Source organism: Mycteria americana, chromosome 24 (genome assembly GCF_035582795.1).
Source record: "Mycteria americana isolate JAX WOST 10 ecotype Jacksonville Zoo and Gardens chromosome 24, USCA_MyAme_1.0, whole genome shotgun sequence".
Lineage (NCBI taxonomy): Eukaryota > Metazoa > Chordata > Aves > Ciconiiformes > Ciconiidae > Mycteria > Mycteria americana.
Window position 1 is genome coordinate 703,967 of NC_134388.1, and position 14,740 is coordinate 718,706.

General features: G+C 57.9%; 1 protein-coding gene across 1 annotated transcript; it reads right to left on the minus strand.

Annotated features, from left to right (window-relative positions):
• Window positions 1-4,691: 4,691 nt before the first annotated feature.
• On the minus strand, window positions 4,692-14,022 carry ANGPTL4 (angiopoietin like 4). The gene is made up of 7 exons (XM_075523941.1): window positions 13,485-14,022; window positions 12,975-13,085; window positions 12,331-12,463; window positions 7,655-7,768; window positions 7,475-7,570; window positions 6,897-7,172; window positions 4,692-6,325 (listed from the first exon to the last, which is right to left on the minus strand). Exons 1-7 carry the CDS (start codon window positions 14,013-14,015, stop codon window positions 6,144-6,146), a joined length of 1,443 nt encoding a protein of 480 aa, XP_075380056.1. The 5' UTR covers window positions 14,016-14,022; the 3' UTR covers window positions 4,692-6,143.
• Between the last annotated feature and the right edge of the window lie 718 nt (window positions 14,023-14,740).

The window sequence follows — 14,740 nt, forward strand, 5'->3', positions numbered from 1 at the left end:
TGATTTGTGGTTGCGACAAACCCTCATGGGGAAGGCGACGGCTCCCTCCCTTCTCTCTCTGTGATGTGCAGGGAAACTCGCCCTGCTCATTAAATGGATTTCTTGCTTTCCTGGGCTGCATTCATCACAGCTCGTCTGCCCTACTTTCCCCAGAGGAGTCTTTAGCCGGTTAAAGGATTAGTGGGTCTCCAGTATCACACGGGAGCAAGGCTGAGACAGTGGGGAGGAAAAAGATGGCTTTAGACTTACTGGAGGACTGTTGGCCTCAGGAGATGCTCCACGCATGAGGAGGGTCGGGGAAGGGGGAGATGGTGGTTCAGACCCTCCGGGCTGTGCGGCGCTGAGCTGCCCGTGACTTCCCCCAGACACCTGAACACCCTGGGCAGGCAGGACCGTGGTTTCTAAGGGGTCCCATTTCCCAAATATAAGTGCTAATAAACGTGTGGGAGCATGCGAAGAGGCAGCACCCAGACCCACAGCTATTGATCAGCAGGGGTATCCAGCTCCTGCTCAGTGAAAATCATTCTTTTTATGAACCAGGCCCTGAAAATGGGGTGAGAAAGAGAGCATGCTGCAACCACATTGCAATCCCACTGCTGTGTGGGAAACCATGTCTAGGCATCCCCACTGCATATCAGGCAATGGAAGCAGCTGGGAAAGAAAGCCAAAAATTCATAGAGCCGGGGGTCTAGGGAAGATGCCAGCTCCAACCCAGTAATGGGTTGGGCCAGTCGCTCCTCTCTGACAGACAGCGATTGCTGAAGGTACGGGGAGGAAGTCTTTTCACCTTTTCTTTGCAGTTTTGGTGCTCAGCATGGGGCGTTGGACTTTTAAACCTTCCCATGCCGAAGGGAGTTTTAACAACCAGGATCTGCAGGAAGGCATTATCACTTTCTCCTGTTGATGCTGTTCATATCCCTGCAGGACCGCAGCAAACAGCCCTGTTGAGTAATGACTAGAGCACACCCAGGGATGTCAAGCATCCAACCGGTGAATAGTTAAATAGCGTCAGGAGAGGCAAAGCTGGAACATGTTGGATGCAGAATCTCCTGCGAAGGAGAATTATCCCATGCTGGGTTTCCCACACCTAATAATGCCGCATCCAGTGAGTGGCTGGGTGAAAGGAGGGAGAGGAGGGTGGCTGCTTGCTGGTCTTGCAAAGCAGGCCTTCTCTTCCCTCGCTTTGTTCTGGTTAAAATGCACAGCAGAAGTAAAACATCTTATTTTCACTATCACAAGTAGCTTAGTTGGTTCTGAACTGAATATTGGGTGTGCGGGGGCGGGGGGGGGTAAAAAAACCTAAAGCTATTTTTTATCGGTTTGGATGGAAATCACTTTCTTCTTTTCTTCTTCCAATGCCTGGGAATTGTTGCCCAAAGTTTTAAAGAGCAATGTACGAGGGAGGTATCCTCCTGAGTGCCATCCAGCTCTGAAATCTCCTGGGGTAGTTTTAACACAGGCTGCAGGGAGTGAAGATGACATGGTGTTAGAGGAGGGAAGCTGCCCTGGGGCGATGTGGAGCGAAGTGTGAGCCCAGAGTCCCCACGTCCTTCACCCTCAGGAGTCCCCCAGGCTCATGGTATGTTTTGCATTGGAGAATCAGTGTTGTGTCACCAAAACCAGCCGTGTGTCACCAGTTGCTGATGGGGCAATGTGTTTGCAGACCCTTTCTGGAAAGTCCACGTGTGTTCTCGAATTGGCCACAGGCCATCAAGCCTCAGGCAGCAGAGGTCCTACAAGCCCCAAATATTTTCTTAAACTATGGTGGGGCACACACCCTTAAAAGCAGACAGGCCTATGCCATCTGCTTCTTTTTTTACATGATAAAAACTTGCTCAAAATGGTCACCCAAGATGCTGCCTCTTGTCCTGGATGCCTCAGCCCCGGGGTGTAGCTGCCTGCCTGGGATGCTTGAGCCAGGAGTTCCCCTTCCCACCCTCTTAGTGGGATCTGGTTCTCTGGGTGTCTGTGAGCACCCTCAAGGGAGTCAGCCCAGAATACTCTGCTTGGGAGGTGTCCCTGGTAAGGGTGCAGGTGCTTGCAAAGCCATGCCAGACACGTCCATGGGAAACTCGAGTTATGCTCGATGCTGCTGAGCTCCAGCAGAAGAGCTGAAGTTACTGGGAGGACTGGGAGGGTCCTGATGCCCCAGTGTCTGCCAGACGCCCTGAGGCATTTGGAGTGAGGGACGGCTTTGAAAGTGTGACTCTTGCTGGCGCTGGCTAGGCCGTGGCCGGGGCTGGGGGGGGTGCCTGGGGAGTGTCGATGGGTGGAGAACTCGACTCTTGTTATTAATTTTCTGTTTCTTGGCTTTGCACCAGGTTTGAGGTTCAAGCGGGGGTTTGCCAATTTGCCTTTTTTGTTTCGTTGCAGTGCTCTGCAACGACCGCACTGGCGGTGGGAGGGCTCAGGGCAATGCCTTTGGCTTCTCCCCCTCAGTGTCTCAGTGCCACAGATGCAGGGACTCAGCCCGTCCACCCGAGCGGTGCAGCTCTGTGTGTGCACAAACAGTTTCCCTTTTTGCCAAACTTTGCAAAGAGCAATTTGGATTCCACTGTTGTATTAAACAGGGCTTGAGGCCCCACTGTCGGATCTCCCGACGGTTGTTTCTGCCGTTCTGCAGGTTGGATTTGGAGGGGGCTCTGCGCAGCAGGTCGGGGCTCTCCTCACTTTCTGGGGCCACCAAACACAGCCAGGTTGGGACCTGATGCACAATGTCTTCCTGATCTAACGATGCTCTGAGAGAACCCCCGGGTCCAAAGCAGCTGCGGTTCAATCTGCTTCCACCGATGAGTCCGAGCTCCACATTGAGGCACGCGCCAGCCCTGTGTCACCCGGCTGGACCGCAGCCCCAGGCTGTCCCGCAGCGCTTCTGGCCCCGAAAAGCCCGGTCCCACCACGTCCAGACCCCGCAGCCTTTAGCCGCCCGGCACGTGCTGAGCTCGGACCCCACCACCGCCTTCAGCACAGCCCCTGCAGGCGTGCGCCCGAGCGGCGGCCCTTCCGTCAGCTGCCCGGTGAGGTTTTCCTGGGAGGACTCGAAGCCCTGCGTGGACCCTCGTGTCAGGAGCTGCTGTGGGGCCACAGGCTGGCACGGCCCGGCTCGGCCGGTGCAGGAGCGAGGGGCTGTTCGGGGGAGAGCGGCCGCCGGTGACCCGAGCCCAGCCGCGCTCCCGGCGGCGCGCGGCGCCGTCCCTCCGGCTGCCGCTGGAGGGAGCTGCCCCCCCCGCGGGGCTCCGCGGCGACGGGCGGCTGCGCTCCGAGCGGCTGTCAACGAAGGAGCGGGAGGGTTCCGGGGGGATTTCAGATGAAAACAGGGACCCGGGACTGGCTTCTTCTGCAGAGGGACCTTGGCAGGGCCCCGGGATGCCACACGCTGCGGCGTGGGACCTACGGTCTGGGGGCATGGGGTGGCATTGGCACTGATGGGACGTGGAGACTTGCACGGCAGAACAGGGCGAGACCGAGACGCAGAAGACGGCAGCAGCTGTAGTTCCTGAGCTAGGCAAGATTTGGGGCATTTGGCCTTCCCCCGGCTGGTGTTTGGTACCGGCTGGCATTGTCCTCCGGGCACCTCCCGTAGAGGAGGATCAAATGCACCACTGGGGAGCAAACCAGAGGTCTGCCAAAAAAACCCCCTGGCAATTAATAAATAAATGCCTTCACCAGCTTCTATCCGATGCATAAAAAACCACCTTAGTCTAATCACTTTAGCATCCAGACTAAAACACAGCACTCCAGTATCTGCTGGTGCACCCAGGGACTAAACAAGCTTTGAATTAAGCAAATGGAACATTAAAAATGTATTTCTGAATGCAAAACTGAGCAGATAGATAGCGCAGAGCTGGGTATAATGGGCTGTTTGTGCAATTGTGCTTGAGGCTATCATTAACCCCAGGATTTTCCCCAGGGAAGGAGGACAGACACAGGAGCTGGGGCCACGTTTAGGTATATCAGGTATTGGTACAGCTGCTCTAGGGGCCTAGAACAGCCTCTTGTCCCTTCCTTCTGCAGTGAGCAATTTTTGTCCCCCTTCCTTGACCAGCTAAAGAAGCACTTGCTATTTCCTCCAGCTCCACTATCACACCACCGGTCTGGGATCATGAGCACAGCTGGAGTTTACCCCCATCATCTTCAAGGGGCTCCCACTCCATCCCCAGCTCATTTCATTCCTGCATATGTACGCATTCCCCCAAAGTTGCAATAAATGCTTTTGGAGATGACCATGCATGTATGGTATAAGCAGGTAGAAGGCTACTACTTAGTGGGGCTTATCCTGATCAGCTCTGACTTTAATCCATCCAGAGAATTCAGACCTCAGCCTCTGCTCTTGTCCAAGGAGTTGGCACAGGGTTTTCCAGCCAGCTACAAGGAGTATTTCCCTGGTGCAAACATCTGCTGTCATGGACTAAGAAAAGCCAGCTCATCATCACTTGTAAACTTGCTGCCCCAGGGCCTGATTTCCAGAGGGAAAAGAAATTTAGAAGTCCGTAAACTTCAGACTAAAAACTACTGCTGGGGGTATAGCAGGGACTTCTCAGAGAGCTCCATAAGGCTACAGCTGAAAATTGAGGCCAGAAGGAAGCGTAGTGCTGTGGTCAAACTCCAAACAAGTGAAGTTTCTGAATCCAGAGTCCTCACATAGCTCCCACACATCTACTGGTAAACCATCAGGCAAATAATCCAGGCAGGACAGTTACAGGCTTGTTTTTATTAAAAGACTTCTTCAGAAAAGTTATTTTAGTACAAAAAAAAGTTTAAAATACACAAACTACCGTTGGGTTTTTTTCCAGCATCAACATTTATAAATTACACCACATTGTTATTAACACTGCATTTAAATATGGAAACAAATTAAACCAAGAAATTCGTCAACAAGATCCAACATCCTACAAATGACTATTTACAATATTTAGCAGCTAGGAGCTCTAGCATGGTAGTCAATATGACTTCAATAGGGCAGGATGCTTGGGAAGCCCCAAGACGGCAGCTTGGCCCGTAACAGTTTTTGGGGACCTGTTTTGCCCACCTCTCCCCAGACACCCACCCCAAAGGCAGAGGTGATGCTGTACATCAAGGTACGCACCCAACAAGGCAGTGCAGCTCTTGCAGAGAAACCCTGTTGTCCCCTGGCCCTTTAGAGCAAGTTTTGGGGCATGCATGCGGGACTGTGCTATTCACTCTGCACAGTACAGGGAGTCTGTTGGGAGAAGGCAGCCCTCCAGGCTTCAGGGGGATTTACAGCTGACAGCAGGGCTGGTCCTGCCCAGGGACAGTCACTGCTCTGTACCCATGCTGTCCTAGTGCTCATCCTAACCACCTCCAGCAACACGGGCAGGCTCCAGGCAGAGCTTAAGACAGCCCTCAGGATCTGGCCCTCATGCAACCGGTTGCAGGATACCACTCATCGTCTCCTGGAGCTGGAAGCAGTTTCCCCAACTCCCAGCAAATTCCAGCACAGCCAGAAATACAGGGCTTCCAAGCTGAGGGGGCCAGGGAAGCCAAGTGAGCCTGAGGTCCCCTTCCGCACAGGGTGTCCTTCAGCCTTCCCGCTAAAACCCATATTCTCAGCAGGTTGAAGTCACCAGAGCAGGGGCTGCGCAGATGGAGCTGCCCAAGGCTCACTGCCCCATGGCACCAGTGGGGGAAGGAGGCTCCGCAGGCTTTCACAGGAGGATACATAGGACACCATTTGGTAACAGCAGTGAGAGACAGGACACAGCGAGGCTCCGTACCCAATGCTTGGGTCCAGGATAGCAAAACACTTCACATTCTCCCCTCCCTCCCAGCCCCAGCTCATCAAAACCAGCACAGAAATGTTCAGACAGCACAGAAAGCACCAGACAACTTGAACTTGCCACACAGCACGTGGCAGGTTGGAAGACCCTTGTGCATGCTCTGGAGGTGGATCTCCCTTGCTGGTGGCTCCTCTTCTGGTTTGGGAGCTCCCATCCAGGGGTTTCAGCAACATGGAGCTGTTTTACTTACAGTGAGGAGATGTGTCATGCCACTAAAGGGCTGCTAACCAAGAGAAATGCTCCTTGCAGGACTTCCCAGGGAGGGTGGATTTGTTTTCTGTAAACACCAAGTGATGGAGCTCAGGTCTGTGCTCCACAGAGAAGGTCAAGTCTCAAGTGGCAGCTTTAGGGCTCTGCTTCCAGTGCTGCAGGTTGGATTTTCATGGTAGTTGACTTCAGCGGGTAATACCTGCCTTTCCATGTCTTCCAGAAGATGCCCTGCTTGCGCTCATGCCTCTGGCGGGGGATGGAGCGGAAGTACTTCCCGTTGAGGTTGGCATGGCCACAGGTGCTGAACCACCAGCCACCTACCAAGGCAACGCAGAGGCAGGTTTAACCCACAGCACTTCCAGGCAGAAAACAAACCCAGGTTCAAGGCAGCTGCTGCCCCCATTTTCCCCACTTTTCCAGGGCTTCGGGACCTTACAAGACCACCTCATACACAGTGGAGGAGTCCCATGCACTGGGAAACCTTTGCACAGATCCTATATGACTTCAGGATGCGTCTGCAAATCCCTGCTGCTTTCTTGTGTGCAAAACCCCCTCAAACCCTTCAGCAGCCCCATCTCAGGCCTGGGGACTGGCCTCTGCTTTGCTCGAAAGGTTTCCAAGCAAGGTGGTAGCCAGCAAAGCTGTTACGAAGACAGATGCTTGGGCCAATACCTGAATCATGAACCCCTCCTGGTTTCAGCTTCCCTCCCAGTTCCCTGCACAGCTCCTCCCAAGGATGTAGCTTTCCTGGGGAAGCAGGGGACAAGCCGGGCTCAACACCAAAGGGGTCTAGTCCCACAGGGTCACTGTCCCACTCACAGCCACCACCAGACAGTGGAGGGCTGAAGGGAAAGCGCACGCCACTGGGAAGGAAGAGCTCACACTGACCTGAGAGGTGTTTGGCACAGTTTGTGTCAGCTTTGAGGTCGTGGTCGCGATCCCGAGTGGAGAAGGGCAGCTGCCTGAAGTCCCCAATGGCGTTCTCCAGCTCTCCAGACAGAGGTCCCAGCAGGTTGAGCGTGTAGGCTGTGCTCTCACCACCAAGGCTGAAGACAAACTGAACCACTTGGGAATTTCCCTCCCAGTCTTCTAGCTCAATCAGGAGATTGTATCTTCCCTCTTGGACAAGGTGATGTATCTTCTCCAGGCCCAGCCAGAAGTCACCTGAAACAAGACACATCGCATTGGCTGCAGGGACACAAACATGCCATGCAAAGCAGACATGTGAACAGGCTCCAGGGACAAACAGGGACAACCCAGGACACCGCAGCATTTGAATCGCTGTCTGGCACCAGCAGGACAAGTCAGGAAGCCCTAGGACTCTTGCTCTGCAAGCAGTGTTTCCCCCCTCCTCAGCCCAACACTGTGCTCCAGCACATAGACATCTCCATGGGCCAGCAAGGGGGAATAACTTGTGCTAAGATATCACTTATCCCATGATAAGATAGACACCATCATCCACCTACCACGAAGGTCTCCAAAGCCATTCTTGTAGGCATCCCAAAGCTGGTCAAAGTCCACAGAGCCATCTGTGCGCCTCTGGATCACTGTCCAGCCACCTTCTGCAGGCAGGGAAAACAGTCATTTGGGGTTACCATTTGCAAGACCACCGTGCAAAGCACTGTGGGGCATCTCCACTGCTTTACCTGCAGTCATGTCGCAGTAGACTTTGAAGGGCTGAGACCCTGCAGGCTGCACCTGGAAAACACCGTTGCTTTGCTGCCCAGCCAGGAAGAGCTGGTGGCAATCCTCCGGGAGCTCTGCGGGGGAAGGAAACAGGCATTGAGAAGATGGCCTCAAGTCCCAGTTCCTCAGCAGGTTGCTCCTACCACAGCCCCGGCACTTGCAGCCCTGGCCACAAGCCCGGCCAGCTGTGCACAGCGGTGGCTGCAGCTCTGGACACATGCTGGAGGCAATGGCCCCTGACTTCAGCGTCTTTAAACGCTATGACTCCATATCTTCCCTTTTACGCAAACACAGCTCCTTGGGCTTCCATCCAAGGCAGAAGCCAGGCACTGGGCCAGGCTGGGGTGACCTAGGCTGGAGAGCATGGCTCCCCATTAAGCAGAGACCCAAGGAGCTTCCCAGCTCCCTCTGTGCCTGTGGCAGGCAGGAACAGCCCGTTTGGGGTGGGGTAACATCAGGGGCAAGCCAGGGCCAAGCATTCCCATCCCACCCCGAGCTGAAGCAGTCTCAAAGGGCCTCAGGGGCAGAAAGAAACCCCAAGTCCTGATGTCAGGAAGGCACCTGAGCATCCAGCACATGACGTCTTGCTCCTGGCAACTGTGGTGGCCCCAGCCAGACGTCCCGCTGGGCAACCTGCCACCAGCAGGCACAGGGCCAGGCTGGGGTGACCCTTTTGCCCAATACACACCAACCAGGGCAGGGAAGGGGTGGATGGACTGCAGGGAGCTCATTGCATGAGTGGATTGCCCAGGGTGAGGCCACCCCCCCAGCTTGCCCCCCTCCATCCCCACGCCGGCTGGGCTCCCACCTCTCCTTCCGCCCCTACAGGGACTTTGCCCAGAGCTGCCAGCAAAGCACCGTTTCAACAGCGCTGATAAAAGTCCATCCAGGAACCACCACCCGCAGCACTCGGGGAGAAACGGCGGGGGGAAACCTGTTACAAAACCCAAGTCAAAAGGCCACAGGAGGATGTGCAGGGACTTCAGCCCCTGGGCTGTCGGCACAGTCAAGGGGCTCTTTGTCAGCCGGGACAGGTGCCCCCGTCACCCCCAGACAAAGGGGGTCTGTTCTCCCCGCACGAGGGTGGGATGGATTTTGGTGGCTCACAGCTGCAGCCAGCATGACCCCAAGACAGACGGGTGAAGAAACCTAAAGACAAGCCCTGGGCTGTGTCGTGGTGCTGGCCGCCCCCACAGCCCCCCGTGGGGTCCCCCTTGCAGTAGTTGCCCCCAGGGCCAGGGCTGGCATCATGATCTGGGGCAGGGAGAGGGGCCACCCCCACAGCCACAGGGCTTCACGTGGGGCAGAAGGGGGGAAAAATGGGGCCTTTGAGCTGCTGAGGGCAAGAGCAGCCCCCGTGGGGCATTGCCCCCACCCCTGTCCTCGCTGGGCACCCAGAGAACCTCAATGCTGTGCTGGGGCGAAGAGCGGAGCCACGACGGGAGGAAAGGTCAGCATGGGGGGGACCCAGGGGATGGCAACGCGACACCTGCCACCACCTTTCACCCATTTCCCCCCCAACACCAGACACTCACCAGTGAACTTTCCCCTCCTTGGCACAGGCAGCCCCTCTCCCACCGCCCGCAGCAGGGCAGCCCCGCAGCCAGCACGGCTGGACTCGCACTGCCGTTAGCATCCCTCGCACCCCCGGGCCAATGCCAGCACGGGACTGGTGCCACCAAGCCCATCAGCGCACCCACGGGACAAGCGTGTGGCCCCGAGCCCTCTCCCAAGCCCGTGCACACGTGGATCGGGGGTCAGCATTTTGTACGAAGGATCGAAAACACACAAATCCACCCAGCACTGCGGGGAGGCCAAGTGCATCCCCCATATCCCCACTTTCTAGGTGAACGCAGCCAGGGAAGCCAAAGGAGGCTCAGGGGAAGGAAAACCCACAACCTGACCTCACGCTCACAGCTGCAGCGACCCTGGCTCACAAGCGCAGCAGCAGGGAGGTGCTGGAGGTTGCTGGGCTCACCCGCCCTCGCAGAGCTCCTCGCCTCCTCTCCCACCGTATCTCCCAGCATCAGCAGAACGGTGCCTGGGCAGATGCTCAGTGGCCCCAGCATGCAGAAGTCAATCCCATCCCTGTCTGGTTTTTTTTCTGGGCCCTGGCCACACTCACTGCACTCAGATCTCTTCTGTTTTCCTGGTGCAATGGGGACTTTCAAGCAGCTGAATGAGATGCAGCTGCTTGAACAGCCTCAGCTCAGTCTTTTTGTTTGAGGAACACGCTCGTTAGTTCCAGTTCATGTTGCACATCCGTATGGCACCAGCAGAACAACAAGACCTCCTGGCTGCTCTGGATGTTTTTCTTTCCCTCCCACTTTATTTAGCCAAACAAGACAGAAGAATCAACAAGGCTGGCTAGAGCTGCCCCAGGCATGGCATGGTATTTACCCAACAGGATCTCCAGGCATGACAGGAGGTCACCAACCTGGGATATACACCCTTTCTTGCAGATGGCAGGGCATGCCTGGAGCTGTTTGCATCGCCTCCCCCTCACCCTCCCCAACCCAACCCAATTATTGTGGAGTCCCAGCGCCACGGGGAGAGAGCGAGCAGGGCTCTACCTTTCCCCTACTCGGCCAGCTGCCAGAGAGCACAGGCTCTGCCTAAAGACATGATCCTCTTTCTGCAAGCGATTAAACCTTTCACTCTCCAGGCTGCTTCAAGCCTTCAACTTTCACATGCTTGGCCCCGTGCCATCGCTGGCCTGAAAAAACTTGTGTTCACTGGATGCAAATAAAAGGGTCTTTCTGAAAGGGCTGCTGGTGGAGCTCATAGCTGTTCCCCGGGGCTGTGCCAGCACTACGGCTCTGCCTGACAATAGGCAGGGAGCCGCCAGCACAAGCCTTCCTGACGCTTGCCTGCTCTAAAAGCAGCCACAAGCCCCCCCAGGCAGAGGGCACGGGGCTGGCCCACCAGATATTGTATGCTTTAAGATTTGCCAGAAAACTTACTCGACTTGCTAATGAGAGGAAGCCAATTTGTTTGCTGTCAGTGATATCAACATCAGGGATTAGGCAAGAGAAGGGGGAGCTCACGGCTCGGCCGGGTGGAGGGAGTCGGGCTGCCCAGGGCACTGGAGATGCTCAGGGTCTCCCCGTCGGGGACGAGAAGGTGCTGAGGTCTCTCGCCCCCCTGCCTTGCAGCATCCCCAGGGGCTGCGGGCCCTCACTGCCTCCCACCGTGCTTCACAAGGCTTACTGCACCCAGCACCCATCAGCCAGCACAGAGCTGACAGCACAGCCTACATCTGCCACCAGTAAGTAGCAAAGACACAAACCCATCTCCCTGTACCCCACTTTCAGCATAACCTGAGAGCAGAGCAAGGTGGTTGAACTAGTTGGTTGGACTAGATGACCTTTAAAGTTTCCTTCCAACCCAAATGATTCTAGGATTCTATGACACACTACTGAGGGCAAGTCACAAAGCAGAGCTGGGAAAAAACAGAGGGGAAAGAGGTTTTGAGACAGTTTTCTGGCTTGCTAGTGCTGCTGTGACCGAGGGAGACCTCACATAGCCCTGCTGCGGGCTGGCCAGCCCCACAGAGCCGAGCACCAGGAGGAGTTTGGAGCCTCGCACCCCATCTCTCTCCTTGTCCACATCAATTCTGCAGCTCTTTGTTCTGCCCACCCAGCTTTCAGGCACACTGGTGACAGCTCCAGGCTCCACATACAAATTACCATGTGTTTTCCCATAGCTGTCCCTGCGTTAAGCCCTGGGCAGGATTTCCCCATGCATCCTCACCCTGCCTGGTTGCTGTTTGGCTCATACTGGACATCCCCAGACAGCTGCACAGACAGAGCCAGCACCGTGATTTAGCTGACATAACATGAGAGCAGCTGTTCCTGGCCAGCAGACCCTGCGGGGACACCAGCCCCTGCCCGGGAGGGAGGCTGCAGGACGCAGCGCAGCTGGGGACACCCACTCTGCTGCCCTTCGCTCTGTGGGAGCTCCTCCAGCCTCCTTGCCGGCAGAGAGGATGCTCCAGGCAGAGCCAGCATCCACTCACCTGCTCTGGTACGTGCTTCCCAGGGCTGTGAGTGCCCTGTGCCTTCACTGCCTGGGCATTTGCTGCAGCTCAGCACACCTTCCGCTAAGGATAGTGTCAGCCGAGGCACTTGTCTTTCATGTATGAGCCCTAAATATGAGCCAAGGGATACGGACACACAAGGATCTAGCTCTCCTCATGGTCTAGGGCTCCCTAACACCTCCCTCTGCCAGCACAGAATCTGACAAGCAGACCGTGCCTGGTAAAGCAAGAGCAGGTGAACAAGAGTTAACTCCAAGAAGCAGAGACCCTCCTTTCCTGCCTGCATTCACCCCCACACCTGCCAATCCTCTTTGACAAATACCTGCCAGCAGCATTTCTCCATTCCCCACTGCATTCTTAATATCAGGCAGAAAAATTCCTCTTAAATCCTTAAATTCCTGCTGGACTAATACTGATCCAGAAGGCTACGATCCTGCCTTGTGCTCCAGACCCCCCCAGTCTGGCCAAACTCCTTGGTTTTGCAAGCAAATCTCATATCCTGACTGAGGACAACAGAACCTTTTGTTTTGAAACAGTTGCAACTGCTGCAGGTTTGCTCTGGTGCAGAGGAGCGGGGCGGCACAGGCAGATACTCACTCTGCGCCAGCACAGGCTCCCCGCTGGTGTTCTGGCTCTGGTTGGTGAGGCTGAGGCTCTTCTTCAGGTTTATCTTCCACTTCGGAGACTGCGTTTTGTTGTCCTTCAGGTGTAAGGGGATCAGCAGATTGACCTAAAAACAAGGCACAAGTCAGAACGACTTTATCTCAGCTCATTTTCAAGGCTGGTACTCACGGGAGCTGATCAGCCAAGGCGCCAGCCGCTCCCCTGTGACCAGAGCTGGGGCTGAACTTGCCCAGAAACCTCGAGGAACAGGAGACACTCAAGGCTGGCAAAGCCAGAAGTTATTATGGTTTTTCACACCCATGCTAACGAGTTTATTCTGCAGATAAACTCAAAGGAAGAGCCCAGAGAGGTTCTGTTCCCACACACCAATTCCTCCTATTGCTCTGTGCAAATACTTGGGAAGCTTGCCGTTTCCTACCCGTGCACCAATGCTGTGGCACAAGGACCAGGGCCATGGCCTTGGTAGGGTCCCCAAAGCCAGGGAGCAGTTGCATAGCCAGTTCTCCTGTCACCAGAGCGCTGTGCCAGCGGGGCTGCCAGGGTGGTTCATGCCAGGTCCCCACAGCGTGCAGGACCAGGCTGCGGTCCCCCAGCCGCAGAGCGGGATGAGAGCTCACCTTGCTCTGCAGGCTCTTAATCTGCAGATTCTGCTTGTCCAGCTTGTACTGCTGCTGCTTGATCTTCTGCAAGAGCTCCTCGATTCGCAAGTTCTGCGCATCCATCAGGGACTGCGGGGGGAAGAGCCAGGTGAACCCCGCAGCTCTGGGGAGACCTGGCTGCGCTGCACGTACCGCACGAGCCCCCACGGGTGCTCCCGGTGCCCTTCAGCAGGTCCCCACGGGTGCTCCCGGTGCCCCCAGGACAGTCAGGTCCCTCCACCGCTCTCCTGAGGCCGATCCCCACCCGCTGCTCCCAGTGCCCCGGGAGGGTACTGTGTGTCCCGGGAGAGCTGCTCCCCACAACTGCCCCCCTTCCAGCCGCTCCCGTTGCCCCGGGCGGGTCGGGTCGGGTCGGATCCCCCATCGCTCCTCCCGCGGCCGCTCCCGGGAAGGCACGGACCCCTCCCCGCTTCCCCCCAGGTCGCTCCCGGGGCCCCCGGGCGGGGCGGCTCCCCCGGCGCTGCTCACCTGCAGCGCTCCCAGGTCCTTGGCGCTCTGGTTACCGGCCGGCCGCGCCTGCAGCGCCTGCCGAACGCGGCCCTCCAGCTGCTCCAGCCGCCCCTGGATCGCGGCTTTGTCGGCCGCCACCTCCTCCAGGCGCTGCCGCAGAGCCTCGGAGAGGTTGAGGAGCTGCCGGCCGCGGCCCTCCAGCTCCCGCACGCTGGCCCGCAGCCGCTCGCCCCGCTCCTGCGCCTCCCGCGCCTGGCGCAGCAGCCGCCCCATGGAGCTGTTGTGGGCGCTCAGGCGGCTGCCGAGCTCCCGCATCTGCCCCTTGGTGCGGTCCACGTGCTCCTTCAGGCCGTGGCCGAGCTGCAGCAGCCCGTGGGCGATCACGTTCACCTCGTCCCAGGAGGCGAACTGCGCCCGCCGCTCCTTGCTGCCCGCCGCCGCCCGCCGCTCGGCCCCGGGCCGCCCCGCCGCCGGCCCCGCCGCCGGTCCCACGGCCACCCCCGCCGCCGCGGCGGCGCACAGCAGCAGCGCTGCCCCGGCGAGCTGCATGGCTGCCCGACCGCCTCCCAGTGCGCGCCCCGCCGCCGCGCCCCCGCTTTTATCGCCGCCCGCGCACCGCGGCGGGAGGGCCCCGGGACCGGCCCCTCCCCGCCCGCCCGGCCCCGCCGCTTTGTTCGCCCTCCCCCGCCGGCCCCGGGCTCGGGCCGCCCCGCACCCGCCGCCCGCCGCAGCCCCGGCTCCGAGCTCTGGCCGCCCTCCCGCCCGGGGCAGCCTCGGTCCCTCGCCGCTGAGCCCTGCCCGTGCCCGTCCTCGCACCCTGTCCCTCTCCATCCCATCCCATCCCATCCCATCCCATCCCATCCCATCCCATCCCATCCCATCCCATCCCATCCCATCCCATCCCTGCTGACCACCCTGCCCTTCACCTTGCCCTGGGCAGCCCCATCCCCACCAAGCCCTGGCGCTTGGTTCCCCCCCCGTGGAGCCCCCAGCCATGGGCACTGCCCCACCATGTGCCTGCACCCGGGTCCTCTCCCCAGGCCATGCCCCGCTGGGTGCTGCTGGCCTTGGGGTGGGTGTATGTCGCAGGTGCAGGGCTCCCAGGCCATGCCCTCGTGGATGCTGGGGGCCCCGGAGTGGGTGCCTGTTGTGGGTGCAGGGCTCTGCTGGGTGGCCCCGGCCCCAGCACGGGTGCATGCTGCAGGCGCAGGGCTCCCAGGTGCTGCCCCACAGGGAGCTGCCAGCCCTGGGGAGGGTGTGCGCTTGGGGTCAGC